This window comes from Stigmatopora argus, chromosome 4 (assembly GCF_051989625.1).
Source record: "Stigmatopora argus isolate UIUO_Sarg chromosome 4, RoL_Sarg_1.0, whole genome shotgun sequence".
NCBI lineage: Eukaryota > Metazoa > Chordata > Actinopteri > Syngnathiformes > Syngnathidae > Stigmatopora > Stigmatopora argus.
This window is the reverse complement of record NC_135390.1, coordinates 4,793,331-4,810,909: the sequence shown is the minus strand read 5'-3', so window position 1 is coordinate 4,810,909 and position 17,579 is coordinate 4,793,331. Positions and strand designations below refer to the sequence as shown.

General features: G+C 39.0%; 1 protein-coding gene across 4 annotated transcripts in view; it reads left to right on the top strand.

Annotated features, from left to right (window-relative positions):
* The window catches only part of vps13b (vacuolar protein sorting 13 homolog B), a 341,198-nt gene that overhangs the window by 135,616 nt on the left and 188,003 nt on the right, over positions 1–17,579 (top strand). For all 4 annotated transcript variants that reach the window (XM_077598167.1, XM_077598171.1, XM_077598169.1 and 1 more), the window contains exons 20-21: positions 1,890–1,999; positions 2,151–2,283. In XM_077598167.1, coding sequence (XP_077454293.1) covers positions 1,890–1,999; positions 2,151–2,283 — 243 coding nt within the window. The remainder of the gene's footprint in view (positions 1–1,889; positions 2,000–2,150; positions 2,284–17,579) is intronic.

Genomic DNA, 17,579 nt, shown 5'->3' with positions numbered 1-17,579 from the left:
GTGTCTGATCACATGATTTGCATTGTCATTGTGGAAATTAGTTTATCCACAAATATCTCTGGCTGGTTGATGAACGTGGCGTGAACAGGATAACCAAACCCGCCAAAGTCATTGAGCAATTCCACAATAGAATGCCTTTTAAAAGAACATACACATGGAATTTCTCAGTCAGGTTGAGACAATGTGCATGACCTTTAAAAACACTGTTACACAATAGGAATCCCTAGAGTATCTTGAGACTGGAACACTTCTGCAGTGACAAATGTTTTAAAACAGTTCCTGAAAAATGGTTATTGTGAATTACACCAAGATCGGACTCGCTTTTAGTCACACTTTATACAGAAAACAAGGTAATTCATAAAAGATCGGCTACTTTTTCTCTGTAGCTGTATTCCCTTTTAGTTTTAGTTTTAACAGTGGGCAAGCTTTTTTGCTTGAAATATATCTGTTCAGTCGCCACAATGCTAATTTTCTATGCCACTTAAGCACTGTGATAAACAAGTAGAAATGAGTACCAGTGGCAGGACTTAAAATGTAGCTTTATCCTATCCAATAAGTTCATTATTGAAACTACAATAGGGTCTCTGGGACTCATTCTCTGGCAATTCAGTTCTTTCTTGCTCATGCTGTTTTGGTCTATGATGAAAATAGTCGAAGTTGGCTTCCAGCAACGCAATGAAAGCCAAGTCATATTAGGCAGCCACATTGTGGTATCGTAGTTCAAGCCACAGGGCTGAGATTATGATTCCTATTTTGGAAAAGGCGAGAATGGATGCATGGTGACAACAAGACTAAGGTGGAAAAAGTAGTGCAAAATTGAAGGTGACAGTGATCTGGACGGTGAAGTGAGAGATTGTAATGGTAATGTGCTGTGGAGGTTGTGGTAAGGAGGGGTGAAGGATGAATGGGAGAGTGCAAGGGTGAGTTATGGAATATATTTGAATTAGGAGCGGAAGCCAGATAAGCTGTTGTTAAGGACATCTGGGAGGTACAAGGGTAGACATTACACACACATGCATGGACACTTGACACATGCATACTACATAGTACATGTTACATATACATTGTATAATTTCAGTCAAACACACCCAGAGTCACAAATCACAGCAATGGAAAAGTGAAGCAAATTAACGGTCTATGATTTACATGGTTAACATTAATGTGATTGACTACGAGGAATGCCATGTGAGCTGGCAAACTTCTCTATCAATATGTATGCTTCTGTTGCGTGTGTATTTGTGCATGCATGATTGTCACATCTGCAAGACAGCAATCAGGCTTCCAATATCATGCACACACGCACGCAGGCACTCACACTAGTTCCCCTTAGCCCTGAGGCCCAAAACACCAGATTGGGTTCTTGTCCAAAATACCATTAAACTTCTCGAAAGTCCATCCGATAGAGCTAAAACATCCTCCTGTCGTCATGCTGGGACATTCCACAGTGCACCAGAGACCCTCCACTAATCCTGCCGGCATGGAAATCATTATTGATAGGATCCTAACGCATTACCTCAGGGCTTGCGTATTGTTGGTAAAGATTATTATTTAAGAGTAAACCAAAACACAGTGAAAGTCTCAGGTATCATAGAAATTTATCAGAAGAAAATGTTATTTTTGGCTTAGGCTGCTACCTCTTTGAACAGTGCAGTTGGGGGAAAGCAGATTTTTGCTACACAGCAAAAAAACAGCTTTATCCACTCAAAATATGTAGTCCACGATTGTAAGAGCAGAACAATAGTAATCCAACACAGCCCATTATGTCATTAATTTGAGTGACATATATTGTTATTAGTTTCATGTTAGTCAAATTGTTTGTCAGTTTAATGTGAATTACAGCATTGAAACTATTTTTCCCTCACTTTCTTTGTTCCTTTCTCTGTGCAAAGGTGCAGTTCTGTTGGTCAACGTACAGGGTATATCTATCAACATTGACCCAATCTTCTGCACATGGCTTCTGCATCAGCCTCATAGAGGGAGTAGCAGACAAGCTCAACAGGTGTGAGAGATTTATTTTGCCTATATCGGCTTTAAAGCATATTTTTTGTCTTTTTTGCTTCTCTTATGTTGTGCCACTCTCTACATACACTACTCTCTCTCCTCGCCTACTTTCCTGTTGGTTTTTGAATGGAATGTATATATCATTACAGAATCCAGGTCCAGTTCCTTTGGCAAAGCGAAGAGAAGATGAAGTATCGGTGGGAAGCACACCATTAGTCCAGCAGCCCTCCAATCACGCGTCTGACTATGCAAGCAGTCCTATCAAAACCAAAACTTTCACTGGTAAGTTAACTAAACCCTAATGGTTGTGGGGACAAATTTACCTTTAGTCTTAAGCTAAATTTGATTTTATGATTTAAGGAATCATCCCTTCACCAATGTTTTTGGATCATTAACTTTATCCCAGGTATAAAATATCTTAATCATTTTCAAAACAATTATTGGTAGAAAATTAATTGCAGTTAATTGATAAAAATAATGTATTGCTTACTTTTGTAATATCAATTAATTTAGCAGTAGATATGAAAAATTATCAATTATTGTTCGCCAAAACCAAGAATAATTGCAACATTTGGTTTCACCCTTTCTTTTGCCATTCCCCATATCGCGCAAGAAATTTGTGAAGGCATGGGCGGCAGCCAAGCACGCAAGACACATTGTACGCTTGCACCCACTTGTTGAGCATTTCGTGCATGTGCATTCATGCATTCAAGGTTAAATACTGTGAGTGGGTGCAGTGCACACGCAGTACGTACTGCGCGTGTGCGCACGCCTGAGCTGCGTGATAGCTGAGCGGCTAATTATTGCTCTGGACACTATGGGCTTGTGGATTGGCTCATGAATTTCAAATAATATTGGGCATTTTCTTTCTAAAACTCTTTCAAAAGGGCCGGTTGCCTTAAAGTATAACTTAAAAAATAAGTTCATAAATTTTAGCGTTGTTCTGTAAAAGATTGCTATTTTTGCAAAGCTAATAATGCAAAATAAATAAAAATATGTTGAGTTCCAGAATGAAATTTGGACTTTCTGATGTGCAAAATGAATTTCCAATTATTGCTTTTGGCTAGCATTTTTTTTTAATTTTTTTTCTCTGAGCTCAAAAATTAAAATTAATTTACTAGGTGAGAAATATTAATTTTTGGCTCCAAATTTAGTTTTTTCTTAGCCCTGCTGAAAACAGCTGTGGGAGCTCAGCAGAAATGTACTTGTTGCGCAAAAGACATTCAAACAAGTCCCACATTTTATTTCGGATATACTGCATCTTTTCCAATAGGGACACTGAGAAATGGAACATACTTTTTTTGAAATGTTTTTTTTGTTTTTGTTTTTTTGCAAAACTGTGCACCTGCATCTGAAATAATAGCTTTTGGTTAGGTCATGGCTCTTCTGTAATCCGTCAAATACAGCTAAAGTGCAATCAGCAAAGGGATAAGTGAAGAATATTTTAAGATTTCTTTGCTATAACATAAAGGCAGTTTCTCTCTAGGGTGGGGGAAACATGATTGTTCATGACTGGGAGCAAGGTGATTGACTGATTACCGTTGTTTCCTAAATTAGAACCATATTTTCAGACTGCTCTTGACAATTGGACTTATGTCTTAAAAACTAACAGTTATTACTAAGATACAACTTGAGAGTGGCAGCTGAGCAATGGCAATTGAGGTCAAATTCCATGAAGACCCAAAATGGGTGTTTTGTTGGCATACATAGGAATCCAGTGATTCAATATGTAAGTAGAAACCAACCGATAAAAATACAATTAGGCGGAGGGAGTCCCCGACCATCTTTTTTTAATGTCGAATGTTGTATTTTTAAAGCACATTTAAAACACAGCACTTGAACAAAATGCTATATAAAAGATGAAACCAATTTAAGACAAACAAATGACGAATAAAACGCAACATATTAACAACAATCCAAACAAAGACTGTAAGAATTAGTCTCAAGTGCCAATATGTAAATGTGCTTAATTCTAAAACATTAGAGAAAAGAGGTCGGATTGCAAAGAGGTTTAAATAGCCTCTAGAGCAGGGATCGGGAACCTTTTTTGACAGGGATAGCCATAAACAATTCATACTTTCAAATGAGTATCCCTTGAGAGCCATAAACAATTCATATTTTAAAATGTTATTCCTCAAGAGCCATACTCAGATTTTAAAAGTAAAAATACATAGTGTGCCTTTTACTCATTTTACCACTTTTAAAGTACAAAAAGTCTCTGAATTTGTTTGAACAACATTCTTACGCTGTTGCTAATCAATGAGTATCAATAAGAGTATGCATGCAGAAGAGTCTAATGAAAAATAAAATGATTACACCGGCGCTAGACGTAGTGTCAACGCCACAGTGCCGACGTGACGCTCCTATTTGGGTGTGTTCGGAACTCAGCTCTGTCACCAGCGGTTTCCATATTTTATCTCACAGATTATCTCAGAGCCATATGCACCCATCAAAAGAGCCACATATGGCTCTCAAGCTATAGGTTCTCTACCCCTGCCCTAGAGTCTAGGACAGGGGTCACCAAACTACGGCCCGCCGGCACATTTGGACCGGCCCTCTGAACAATACCAGAGACGCTATCGGAATTTTTTTTTTTTTTTTTTTTTTTGAATTTATTTATTTATTTTTATTTTTTTTTTGGGATGCGGCCCGCTGGCACATTTGGACCGGCCCTCTGAACAATACCAGAGACGCTATCAGATTTTTTTTCCTATTTGGCCTTGAAGACTGGGACATTTTAATCTTGTGTTTGGTTCATTGCACCCCTGCTGAGCCCACAAATCATCCCAGTGAAGCGGGGCTTCGCATTGCTTCTTTGGTGACACGCGCGGGGAGAGTGTTTCCCTTTGATGCATGCGGGCACGTCCACCGTTGCATGCACGAGCAGTGTTACCGAGACATCTGGACGATCGCAGGTGAGGGCGGAGCCCTGGGACCATCGCGGACTATTCAAGCATATTAAAACTGCAACCTGTTTGAGAACGGAATAATGGCGAAAAAGTTAGGTGAGAGAAAAATTGATTCAGAATGCAGGATATTTAACCTGGAGTGGACAAACGATTATTTTTTTGTTCAATGCAAAGAAAAGGCTGTTTGTCTCATTTGTCAAGAGACGGTGGCGGTATTCAAAGAATACAATCTTTGCCGACACTATGAATCCCGTCACAAAGACAAGTACGATAGATTGCAAGGCCAAATACGAGCAGACAAACTCTCAAAGCGAAAAAGTGGACTACTATCTTAGCAGAACCAGGCATCCGTTCGGGCCAGCTTTTGGGTTGCTAAATTGATAGCAAGCAGCGGTAAGCCTTTCACTGACGGAGAGTTTGTTAAGAAATGTATGGATACTGTCGCGGAGGAGGTGTGTCCCGAGAAGAAAGATGCATTTAATGCCGTAAGTCTGTCGGTGAGTACAATGACCAGACGCGTTGAAGAAATCGGGAGTAATGTATATGCCCAGCTGCAGCAGAAGACGAAATAATTTGACTTTTTTTCATTAGCACTGGATGAAAGCACGGACGTGCAAGACACAGCGCAACTGCTCATTTTTATTCGTGGAGTTAGCGCAAACTTTGAGATTTGCGAGGATCTGGCAGCCCTCCAAAGTCTCAAAGGGACTACAACGGGAGAGGATATTTTTGACAAAGTGTGCCAAACCATGGAGAAGTTGGACCTGGACTGGTCAAAGCTAGCTAGCATCACGACTGACGGGGCTCCTAGCATGGTGGCCGAAACTTGCGGTCTAATAATGGGACGCATGAACCAGGAGTTGGAAAAAAGGGGTCTCACCGCCCCGCTACGAGTCCACTGCCAAATTCACCACCAAGCACTGTGTTGCAAAATGTTGACGTGGGATTCTGTAATGACGGTTGTGGTGTCGTGCATAAACTTCAGAGCAAAGGGAGAAGATTGTGCATGGCACAACAGAAAGTTAATGTTCCATGGCTTTTTCTGTTACAAACTGACACCGGCCCCCCATCAGAGAAGGGAAAAGTTATGTGGCCCTCACAAGAAAAAGTTTGGGGACCCCTGGTCTAGGAGTTCCTTACTGAGATAGGAATATTCTTCCAGAGTCTAAAGACAGTTAGAGTGAATGCCTTATCTCCCTTGGTCCCGAGCCTAGTTTTCGGGACCTTCAAGAAAAACAATTTCCGAGAATGAAGAACATGAAAAGTATGGACAGATTCCCTGATCCTCGTTGACTACAGTGCTTTATTTTTGCAACGTTGTACTTCTGCTAATTTTCCTTTCCAGCACAGGGAAATTGTGTCACTGTCATGTGGTTGGGCTGCGACATCCAGATAAAATTACTCAGATTGATTTGTATGCTTCAGAATACCTACGACGTTCTGAAGTTTTAATCACACAACTCATTATACTGTCATTCAAATTTAAAGAATCAGCACCTCAATTTAAAGGGTGGACCACTGTAAACAGTGGTAAATGAGAGCCAAGCTTTTTTTTTTACCCCCAGTTTAGTGAAAAAAGTTTTGCCACTTAATTTCTTTTGGCCTCCTTCACAGAGGTTTTGGTTCATCAAACAGTTTCTAAATTAGAATTATATTTACCAAGGTGGAAATAATAGAAGCCGATCTGCCTTAATGTGAAAAAAAGTATTTAAGAACATAAAAAAGATTATAAATAAGGAAGAATATTATGCCAACAGTGAAGTGTGGTTGTGGCAATGTAATGGTTTGGGGGCTACATTGCTACCTCATGACCAGGAAAATTGAAACTTTAAATTCTGCTGCATGCCAGAAATTTAAAGATTCCGACATTCAGTTTGTGCCTTTCAATTCAAGTGCTCTGGGATCAACGGAATACACTAGTACTACACCTCTGAATGGCTTAAAAAATAATAAATGGCCAACTAAAATCTGGATTTAAATCCAGTGAGGTGGTGCGGTATGACCTTAAACGGGCATTTCATGCTAGAAAACCTTCCAATATGCCAATGTTCAAGCAATTATTCGAAGAAAAAGTGACTAAATTTTTTTCACAACAGGGTGAAAGACAAATATGACAAAAGGTTGATTTCAGTTATTGCTGGTAAGGATAGCACATTGTATTATTAATTTCAATGGCCAATTATTATTTTTTGTTTCTTTTAGGCCAGATAGGTTTGGATTTTTTTTGTGCTTTATTTCATTGAATCTTAAATTAGAAACTGCTTTTTGTAGTTCTTTGGGTTGTTCCTATATGACATTAAATTTGGTTCGATGAAATGACAATGTTGTGTGTAATAAATATGCAAAAAATACACCTACTTAAAAAGGGGCAAATACTTTTTCACGACACTATTATCATTTTGGTTTAATTAAACGCGGTGGTTTAAAAAAATGGCAAATACAGCTTTAAAAAAGGTGTTTGTGCAGACATAGACTTTCAGTGTTCCACAAGATTTATAGTGATTAAATACCATAATTTTAGCTGGCATGCCTATAACTTGTAGATGTAGATAGCATGATGCTCTTTTGTTAACACGTTCAACATTGCAGCATTGTATTCAAGGGGAATTTCCTTTTGGCTTTTGCCTATTAATGTACAAGCAAAAGTACATAGACTCATAACCAGGTCATTCCAGATCATTTCTTCAGGGCAAGGTGATATGCTGTATGTGGTGTTTTTGCTGCCCAGCTCAAATCTCAGAATCAATCATGTCTGGATTTGGCAAGCACATATGTTACTCTGTTAAATATACATTTACATGGTAAAAAATAACACTGATTTGTAGAATCAGCAAGCCTGGAGTGAATTGAGGCCCCTCTAGTGTATCTCACGTACTTTGTACAATGAAAAGGTTATTTTCTTGTTACATCATCTCCCTCGTACTTTTTTCACCTGTTGATGAACAGTTCAAAGACTAAGTACATGTTTATTGTAAGTAAAATATGGATTCATTAACATTCCTTCTTCACAGCAGTGCAATCCTCTTTATTGTACACTTAAGTGAATTGGTTTTTTTCCAACTTTACTATGCATGTGATAGCCACTGCAGTTTGAAAGCAATATGTCTGCACAGACAATAACTGCAATGTCTTGAACATGCCCCCCTTCTCATTGTTCACTAACATCTACCAGATAAATGATCTCACTGTACTTCCTTGCATTTCAATTCTTCAATTAGCCATTGGCCCCCAAAGTCAATTCTACTTATCTAAAAAACTTTTGCTCCAATCTCTCTCTGCTTGCCAGAGTTTGGAAGAAGTGCTGCATATGTTCCTGTCTGCTAGTGGTCGGGATGATTAGATTATGTATAATTTTCCTCTTTTCTTGGAGGACTAGAAAACGATAAAGCAAAATGGAAACACATATATTGTTGTGTCATGAATCTGTAAGGTTGTCATAAATATAGTTTAGTGGTCTGAATTCCCCTATCCAGAAAAACCTTTGGTAATTGCAGCTATTTAAAATAGATAATGATATGCTAAATACTGGAAAATTTGTGAGTAATGCTGGGCTCTCACACCTAAATATTTTCACTCTCAGACTAAATGAAGACTGGAAATAAGAATGAGTTTTAATAGAATCATGAGCAATCTCATCTAAATGCTTAAGTGGTAGAATGTAGTTTCTTTTTTTACGATAGTATTTTCACAACTCTCCATCTTTTTGTGATCTAACACAACCAAAAATCACTAGATGTAATTTAACATTTAAATGTCACTCAGGAAAGATAAGACAACATCAATGAATGTCAATTGGCAGACTGTATTTTAAAGTCTTCTTTGGTCAGTGCTTGAATATTGAAAAAAGCTGAAAAAATATTTTCTTATTGCTGTGAACCCAATAAAAGAGAATGTCAGCATAGAACTCGCTTTATATATTGTATATTTTGGTTTGAATTTTAAAAAATGGAGCTGAAATAAAGAACAATTTATGAACAAATCCAATAAATGGCAAAGGAAACTAAGCAAGACATGCATTGTCACATGTGATTTTATTGTCATTATACAAGTATAATGAGATTCAAAGCTTTCACCACATAGTGCACAAATAACAACAACAAACAAACAGACAAATAAATAATCAATAAATAAGAAAAAAAAGTAGTCCAAGTGAGATCAGCAGAGCAGAGCGGCCTTGTTCCATTTGAAGTCCAGGATGAGTTCCATGGTTTTGGAGACATTCAGCGCCAAGTTTTTGAGAGGACACCACTCGCTGAGTCTATGGACTCAACAACAAACAAGCACATAGATAATGAATATATACAGTTGTGGTCAAAAGCTTACATACACTTGTGAAGAACATAATGTCATGGCTCTCTTGAGTTTCCGGTTATTTCTACAACTCTGATTTTTCTCTGATAGAGTGATTGGGAACAGATACTTCTTTGTCACTAAAAAACATTCATGAAGTTTGGTTCTTTTATGACTTTATTATGGGTTAACAGAAAAAGTGATCAAATTTGCTGGGTCAAAAATATACATACAGCAACATGAATTAGCAATTTTGGTGACTTAGAAAGTTGTCAGTGAAATGAGCTTCATAGCATGGCCTCTTAACTTCTTGTGAGTGGTTATGAGTGACTACAGCCCGTGACTTCTCTGAGGCCATTTAAATAGGGCTCATTGGATGCAAACACCCACAAACACTACAATGGGAAAGTTAAAGGAGCTCAGCATGGATCTGAAAAAGCGAATCCTTGACTTGAACAAGTCAGGAAAGTCACTTGGAACCATTTCAAAGCAGCTGCAGGTCCCAAGAGCAACAGTGCAAACAATTGTTTGTAAGTATAAAGTGCATGGCACTGTTTCGTCACTGCCACAATCAGGAAGAAAACGCAAGCTATCACCTGCTGCTGAGAGAAAATTGGTCAGGAGGGTGAAGATTCAACTGAGAATCACCAAAAAGCAGATCTGCCAAAAATTAGAAGCTGCTGGAACACAGGGGTCAGTGTCCAAGAAGGAAGCCCTTGCTCCAAAAGCGGCACCTTAAGGCTCGACTGAAGTTTGCTGCTGATCACATGGACAAAGATAAGACCTTCTGGAGGAAAGTTCTGTGGTCAGACAAAACAAAAATCGAACTGTTTGGCCACAATGCCCAGCAATATGTTTGGAGGAGAAAAGGTGAGGCCTTTAACCCCAAATACACCATGCCTACCGTCAAGCACGGTGGTGGTAGTATTATGCCGTGGGGCTGTTTTGCTACCAATGGAATTGGTGCTTTACAGAGAGTAAATGGGATAATGAAGGAGGATTACCTTCAAATTCTTCAAGATAACCGAAAGTCATCAGCCCGAAGATTGGGTCTTGGACGAAGTTGGGTGTTCCAACAGGACAATGACCCCAAACACACATCAAAAGTGGTAAAGAAATGGCTAAATCAGGCTAGAATTAAGGTTTTCGAATGGCCTTTCCAAAGTCCTGACTTAAACCCCATTGAGGACTTGTGGACAATGCTGAAGAAACAAGTCCAGGTCAGAAAGCCATCAAATTTAACTGAACTGAACCAATTCTGTCAAGAGGAGTGGTCAAAGTTTCAACCAGAAGCTTGACAGAAGACTGTGGATGGCTACCAAAAGTGCCAAATTGAAGTGAAAATGGCCAAGGGACATGTTACCAAATATCAACGCTGCTGTATGTATATTTTTGACCCAGCAGATTTGATCACTTTTTTTCTGTTCACCCACAATAAAGTCATAAAAGAATCAAACTTCATGAATGTTTTTTGTGACAAAGAAGTATCTGTTCCAATCACTGTATCAGAGAAAAATCAGAGTTGTAGAAATAACTGGAAACTCAAGAGAGCCATGACATTATGTTCTTCACAAGTGTATGCAAACTTTTGACCACAACTGTAGTAATGATAAATAAAGAATCAATAAATGGTAATAGATGAGTAAGTGGTCAACATAATTAATAAGTAGTATAAGTAATTGTCAACATGGGTAAGTTGTACAAAGTGACTAAATTGGCTAGCAATAAGTCTTGATTTGGTCCAAGGTGCAGAACTCGAGTTGAGTGTGGTGACAGCTCTTGGGAAGAAACTGTCCTTGAGTCTGTTTGTCTTGTCTGTTATGGCGCTGTAGTGCCTTCCAGAGGGCAGCAGGTTGAATTGTTTGGTGGAAGCCGGGATGCGTATTGTCCTTTAAGATGCTCTCTGCCCTTCTAAGGTACCGGGATTTGTAGATGCTGCACCGGAAAGGTAGGGGGCAGTTGATGATCTTTTGGGCTGTGATCACCCTCTGCATGTTGGTGTTTAGTTGCTCCTTCCTGAGTACTCTAAGGATATGTAGCCTCTGCTGCTTCTTCTTGACAATGCTGTGGTGTTTGCCGCCCAAAGTAAATCAGCAGAGATGTGGACCTCTAGAAATTTGAAGTTCTCCACTCGCTCCACACATTAACCATTGATATACAGGGGGGACGGAGCAGCCTTGTTCCGTCGGAGGTCCACGACGAGTTCTCTTTTTTTGGAGACGTTCAGTACCAAGTTGTTGAGTGCACCACTCACTGGACCTAATCCTTGGAGACCGTCTCATTCTACCCTGTGATCATTCCCACCACCGTTGTATCGGCCGCACATTTCACAAGGATGTTCTCAGGGTGCGTTGGTCTGCAGTCGTGTGTATACAGCGAGTTGAGTAGTGGACTCGGCACAGAGCCTTGGGGCGAGCCGGTCGGTGCTGAGCGTTTGGGCAGTTGAGAGGTGGCGACCCAGCTTCTCGTGCTGGGGTCGGTTGACCAAAAAGTCCTGAATCCAGGAACATGTGCTAGGTGGGACCCCCAGGTTGGCCAACTTGGGGATAAGTATGTCCGGTCTTATCGTGTTAAAGGCTGAGCTTTAGTCAATGAAAACCATTCTGATATAGCTCCCTCTTTTCTCAAGGTGGCTCAATGCAGCATGGAGGACGGTGGTTATTGTATCTTGGGTAGATCTATTCGGCCGATATGCAAACTGATGCCGGTTATGGATGAGGGGAAGACATTTTTTGACGTGTTTCAGTACCAATTTTCAAAACACTTAGTGATAATTGGTGTGATGGAAGTCAGACAGGTTTTTTTTGGGCTGTTGTTTGCTTCCCAAAATTGGATAATATTTTCATTGTGGCGTTTATGCAGTTAAACCTTTTCTGGAACTTTCAATAATTTATCAAGGTAAAGATGGTTGGCTTGGCAAAGAAAAGAAGACAAATTATAAATAATGGGATATGAGGCCCCTTACTGAAAAGACTGCTTCTCGTCTCAAAGGGACTTTCACTGCTAAAGTCAAATGTATTTGGATGCTGCGGACTAATTGCAGCCCATTCAAAGTCTCATTGACTCATGGAGGAATACATTTTTCTTTGTGTTTCCTTCCTGCTCTTTTATGAAAAAGGGTCTTAGCTTTTTGTTGATCTTAGCTGGATGCTTTTAGGTCAAATTGGCATGAACAGAAGTGGACGTTGGATTTGTGAGAACAGTAGACCATGCAGTCATTGAATACTGGACACACTTCATTTCATGAAGAAATTATAATTACATAAAGTCTTTCTCAGAGGTAATTTCAAAAATTTAGATAAAACAGCACATTGAACAGTTCTGGCAAATTTCTTTAGTTCTCAATCAATTGATATCTTTTGCTTACCTACAGTTCTGTGTATTTGCCGCCTTCCTGATTTCTGTGTTTTTGCATATTTATCACACACATTTCAGATCATCAAATCAATTTTCTTAGGACACAGAGACAACCCGAGGAAAGAGAAAATGCAGTTTCTAAAAGGAGGATTTTATTTACCAAGACAGGAAAAATTACAAACTTGTCTGGCCCCCTGTGAAAAAAAAAAAAAACTAATCACAATTGTAGGAAAGCTAAGTTCAATTTCACAGGCCACACCCACACCGGATTTCCACAAAATGTTTTGAGTCAAATGGAACGTGTCAGACAAAGTGAGGTAGGATACACGATCATCATGCCACAATCCAGAGAAATTAAAGAAGAAATGCGAAAAAAGTGATGGACATCTATCAGTCTGGAAAATGTTACTAAGCCATTTCCAAGGCTTTGGGGCACCAGCAAACCTCTGTCAGAGCCATTATCCACAAATGGAGAGAACTGGGAACAGTGGCAAACCTTCCCCGGAGTGGTCGGCCAATTAAAATTACTCCAAGAGTGTGACAACGACTCATCCAGGAGGTCACAAAAGAATCTAGAAAATCATCGAAAGAACTGGAGGCTTCGCTGGCCTCAGTTAAGGTCAATCTTCATGACTCTACTAAAAGAAAAACACTGGCCAAAGCCGGCATCCATGGCATAGTTCCAAGGCGAAAACCATTGCCGTCCAAAAGAATATAAAGCCTCATCTTACGTTTGCCAAAAAACAACTTGATGATCCCCCACACTTTTGGGAGAACATTCTCTGGACTGATGAGTTAAATGTTGAACTTATTGGATGGTGTGTGGTCCGTTACATTTGGCGAAAAAATGGCACAACATTCCATCATAAGAATACTATACAACAGTGAAGCATGTTGATGGCAGTGTGACGGTCTGGGCCTGCTTTGCTACCTCGGGACCAGGTCAACTTGCTGTAATTAATGGAACATTGTCAAAGTGGGTGATTGCACGACTCGTGAACACTTTTTCAGGATGTTTGTTCAACAAAGTTGGAAAGTTCGTAAAATTTCTCCCGCATTGTTTTTCTGATTTGTCCTGTTGGAATGGTGGCTGCTTTCGCCTCAGCCGCCTTCTCGTTGAATTCCTCGTGTATTGCCGAGCTTTGCATTAACTCCTGCTCCTTTGAGAGTTCATTTTGGTGCCCCTCGACCAACTCGTCAACGTCCTCCTTACTGACCACAAGCCCCACCGCCTTTGCCAACGACACAATTTCGGCCACAAGAAGCCTGTGGTTGAGGTTGAGACTCGACTGTGAGTTCGTCGAAGGCACTCGGCGGCCACAGCTTCCTTCAAGCCAAACTTCATGCCCACAACGATGAACGACGGTGAAAAAAACACAAGAGAATCTTGAAACATGAAGAGTTGTTGTCGACTGCGAGTCAGTCGAAGGCACTCGGCCACAGCTTCTTCCAAGCATACGTTTAAGCAGACAACGGCGGTCAAAGAAACATGGAAGGTTGTTGTGAGACAGCCAATGAGAGCCCAGTAGCCTGTAGCAAAATTGTCAAACAAGAAGCAATGCATCTAAAAAAAATTCAAAATAAAATAACGGATATAGGAAATTGACGTTTTTACAACTTGTTTTTTTTTCGTATCTTGAGGCACTCATTTGCATCTTAAAAGATTCCGTAACCTGAAAATTTCGTACCTAGTCATTTGTAAGTCGAGGTATGATTGTACTAAATGAGTGGTATAAAATGAGGCTTGGGTTATTGTGACATCACCACTGTTTCATGACAAATGTGGGATAGAGCTGCTGAGTAAGGTGGGTCTAAATCATGTAATATGTTTAAATGTGTCTTCAGAGAAAACTCCTGTTAATCTCTGACACTGATGGCTTTAACATGCACAGACGTCAAGCTAATCTGGTTGAAATGGCGTTCTGTCCCGCTCATCGGCTCTGTTTCCACCTCTTTACTTAACCTTTCTCATCCCTGCTTTCTCCTTTCACATTTTTCCCACAGTGACTGTGCCTTAAACTCTTATGGTGTGTCCGAAAATTCATTCAATCTTTGAAATATGAGGGGTTGTCACTGCTGTTCAGCATGAGTGTCTGCACAATCTGCTTTTGTCTGGACCACAGCAGGCATACCAGGATGTGTAATGTCTAGCTAATTCTGTATTCGTGTGTCGGTACGTGTGTGTGTATTTGTGTAATTTTATGAGTAATACAGTACTGTAGAAATACGAATATTCATGCGTATCTTTTGAATTTAAGAAGTGCAGAAACAGTACCTAATGTCGGGGTTAAGTCATCTGTGCAACAAGATCATATATTTTTTCCTTAACAGCAGTTCTTTTTATAAACCGTGTCATTAAAAATATCCAACCATGTTGCACTCTGTAACATTAGGCTGCGTTCAGACTCCAGGCATATCTGATTTCAGTCTCATTTTAAATTTTTAAGGGCTGGCTGTACACATTTTGTAGCAAGTGTTTCATCCATGAATCAGGAATAGATTAAAATGTTTAACTCAAGTTCAGTTGCCACAAAATAGGTCAATAAGATGTATTTTAAATCGGCTGAAAAGCGTATTTCAACATTGGTAGGGAGCCAACGTTACTATAGCCTTATATTAGGCAGTATATGTCAGTTTGCCTAGATGAGAAACGGTGACATGACTTACCTAGATTGTCATTGTTTAGATGCCCTTCCTCGCCGTCTTCAGAAATTGGAGTGGTGCTGAGCAAAAGCACTGGGCAAATGCTGGGCTTCCAAGAATGTCATCTAATTATTCTTTTTTTTTCCGTCCTGCCCCACTTTTTTGGGCCATCCCTAATTTCTTTATATCTTTTCTTTGTCATATACTTTGTATTCATTTATAAACACGCTGACACAGACAAACTGAATAAGTGTAAATCTTTTATTATTTGACTCACAGCAGCGCCGGCGCCACTACAACATCGTCTTGAACCTCAGTGATTTATGCCGGCAGCATTTAGATAACATTCATAACTACAATTCCTCAAAATAATTCCCTAACACCGCAGTTTTAAGACTTTCTTTCTTTCAAAATGTAGCCATGTCCATCTGTATCGTCTTTCTTTCATCGCAACACATTTCGGTATGTCAATTCAACTGCTCTGCACCACTTCGATTAGCGCTCTTTGCCACAATGAGCTTTCCATCATAAAAAGTGACATTACAGACAGTCAAAACCGATCTTAGTTATGCAGATTGAAAGGCATGTCCATATAAGACTACCTCCTGCATGTGGTTTCAAACAGTTTTGCAAAAATCATAATTCTGTGCTTTGTGACTGTTCAGACTAAAAATGAGCATGCCATTTAATCTGGATGGTCTTAAAATTGGACCACAGACTCGGTGGCTGAACATTTTGGTCAAATTGTGATTATAGATTTGGTTTTGTTACAAAAAAGCTTTTTTGCCTCCCTGATATGTTAGTCCCCAAACCGAAATTGCCTTTGATCCCAGCACAAAACTTGTGCAGGCTTTTGACACCGACGTCGGCAGGTGTGTGTCCGTAGGATGCAAACAAATTTTGAACACTGTAAAAATAAAAATAATAATAATACTAACCAAAGCTATCCTTTGGAATCCAAACCAACCCACAAAAATCAATTCTTCCATTTTCCAGAGAGTTAAAAAAAGTGAATATCACTGCTATCCCCTAAACCAATTGGCCTTTCCAACAAGATTTCCGGTGAAAGCTTAGCAGATGATAAACCCATTTTATTGAGACGAGATTTCCACCGAGAACTTAGCAGACGATAATTCAACGTATCCTCTTTAATTATTACTGTTGTAATGATAGTGAATGGATGTAACCACGCTGTCGAAAAAGTTGCAAAAGTTGGATGAAAACAAGTTAAACTTGGTGCTTTCTTTGATCAAAACAATAATGAGAGCACAGATGGAAAAACAAACTGATACCAAAGAAATAAAGGGAAAACTGTAAAGGTCCGGACATTCAAACAGCATTGGTCAAAATTATTTCAATGGGTGATGCATGTTTCTTTTGAAAGTTTTGGGAAAATGGGGTGTATTTTAACCACTAGTAAATTATGAGCATTTGGAACATGCTTTTTACTGTGTCTCTCGGTCTCTCTCTGTATGTGTGTGTGTATGTATATATATATGTATGTATATATATATATATATATATATATATATATATATGTATATGTATATATATGTATATATATATATATATATATATATATATATATATATATAGATATAGATATAGATATATGTGTATATGTGTATATGTGTATATGTGTATATGTGTATATGTGTATATGTGTATATGTGTATATGTGTATATGTGTATATGTGTATATGTGTATATGTGTATATGTGTATATGTGTATATGTGTATATGTGTATATGTGTATATGTGTATATGTGTATATGTGTGTATGTGTGTATGTGTGTATGTGTGTATGTGTGTATGTGTGTATGTGTGTATGTGTGTATGTGTGTATGTGTGTATGTGTGTATGTGTGTATGTGTGTATGTGTGTATGTGTGTATGTGTGTATGTGTGTATGTGTGTATGTGTGTGTGTGTGTGTGTGTGTGTGTGTGTGTATGTGTGTGTGTGTGTGTGTATGTGTGTATGTGTGTATGTGTGTATGTGTATGTGTATGTGTATGTGTATGTGTATGTGTATGTGTATGTGTATGTGTATGTGTATGTGTATGTGTATGTGTATGTGTATGTGTATGTGTATGTGTATGTGTATGTGTATGTGTATGTGTATGTGTATGTGTATGTGTATGTGTATGTGTATGTGTATGTGTATGTGTATGTGTATGTGTATGTGTATGTGTATGTGTATGTGTATGTGTATGTGTATGTGTATGTGTATGTGTATGTGTATGTGTATGTGTATGTGTATGTGTATGTGTATGTGTATGTGTATGTGTATGTGTATGTGTATGTGTATGTGTATGTGTATGTGTATGTGTATGTGTATGTGTATGTGTATGTGTATGTGTATGTGTATGTGTATGTGTA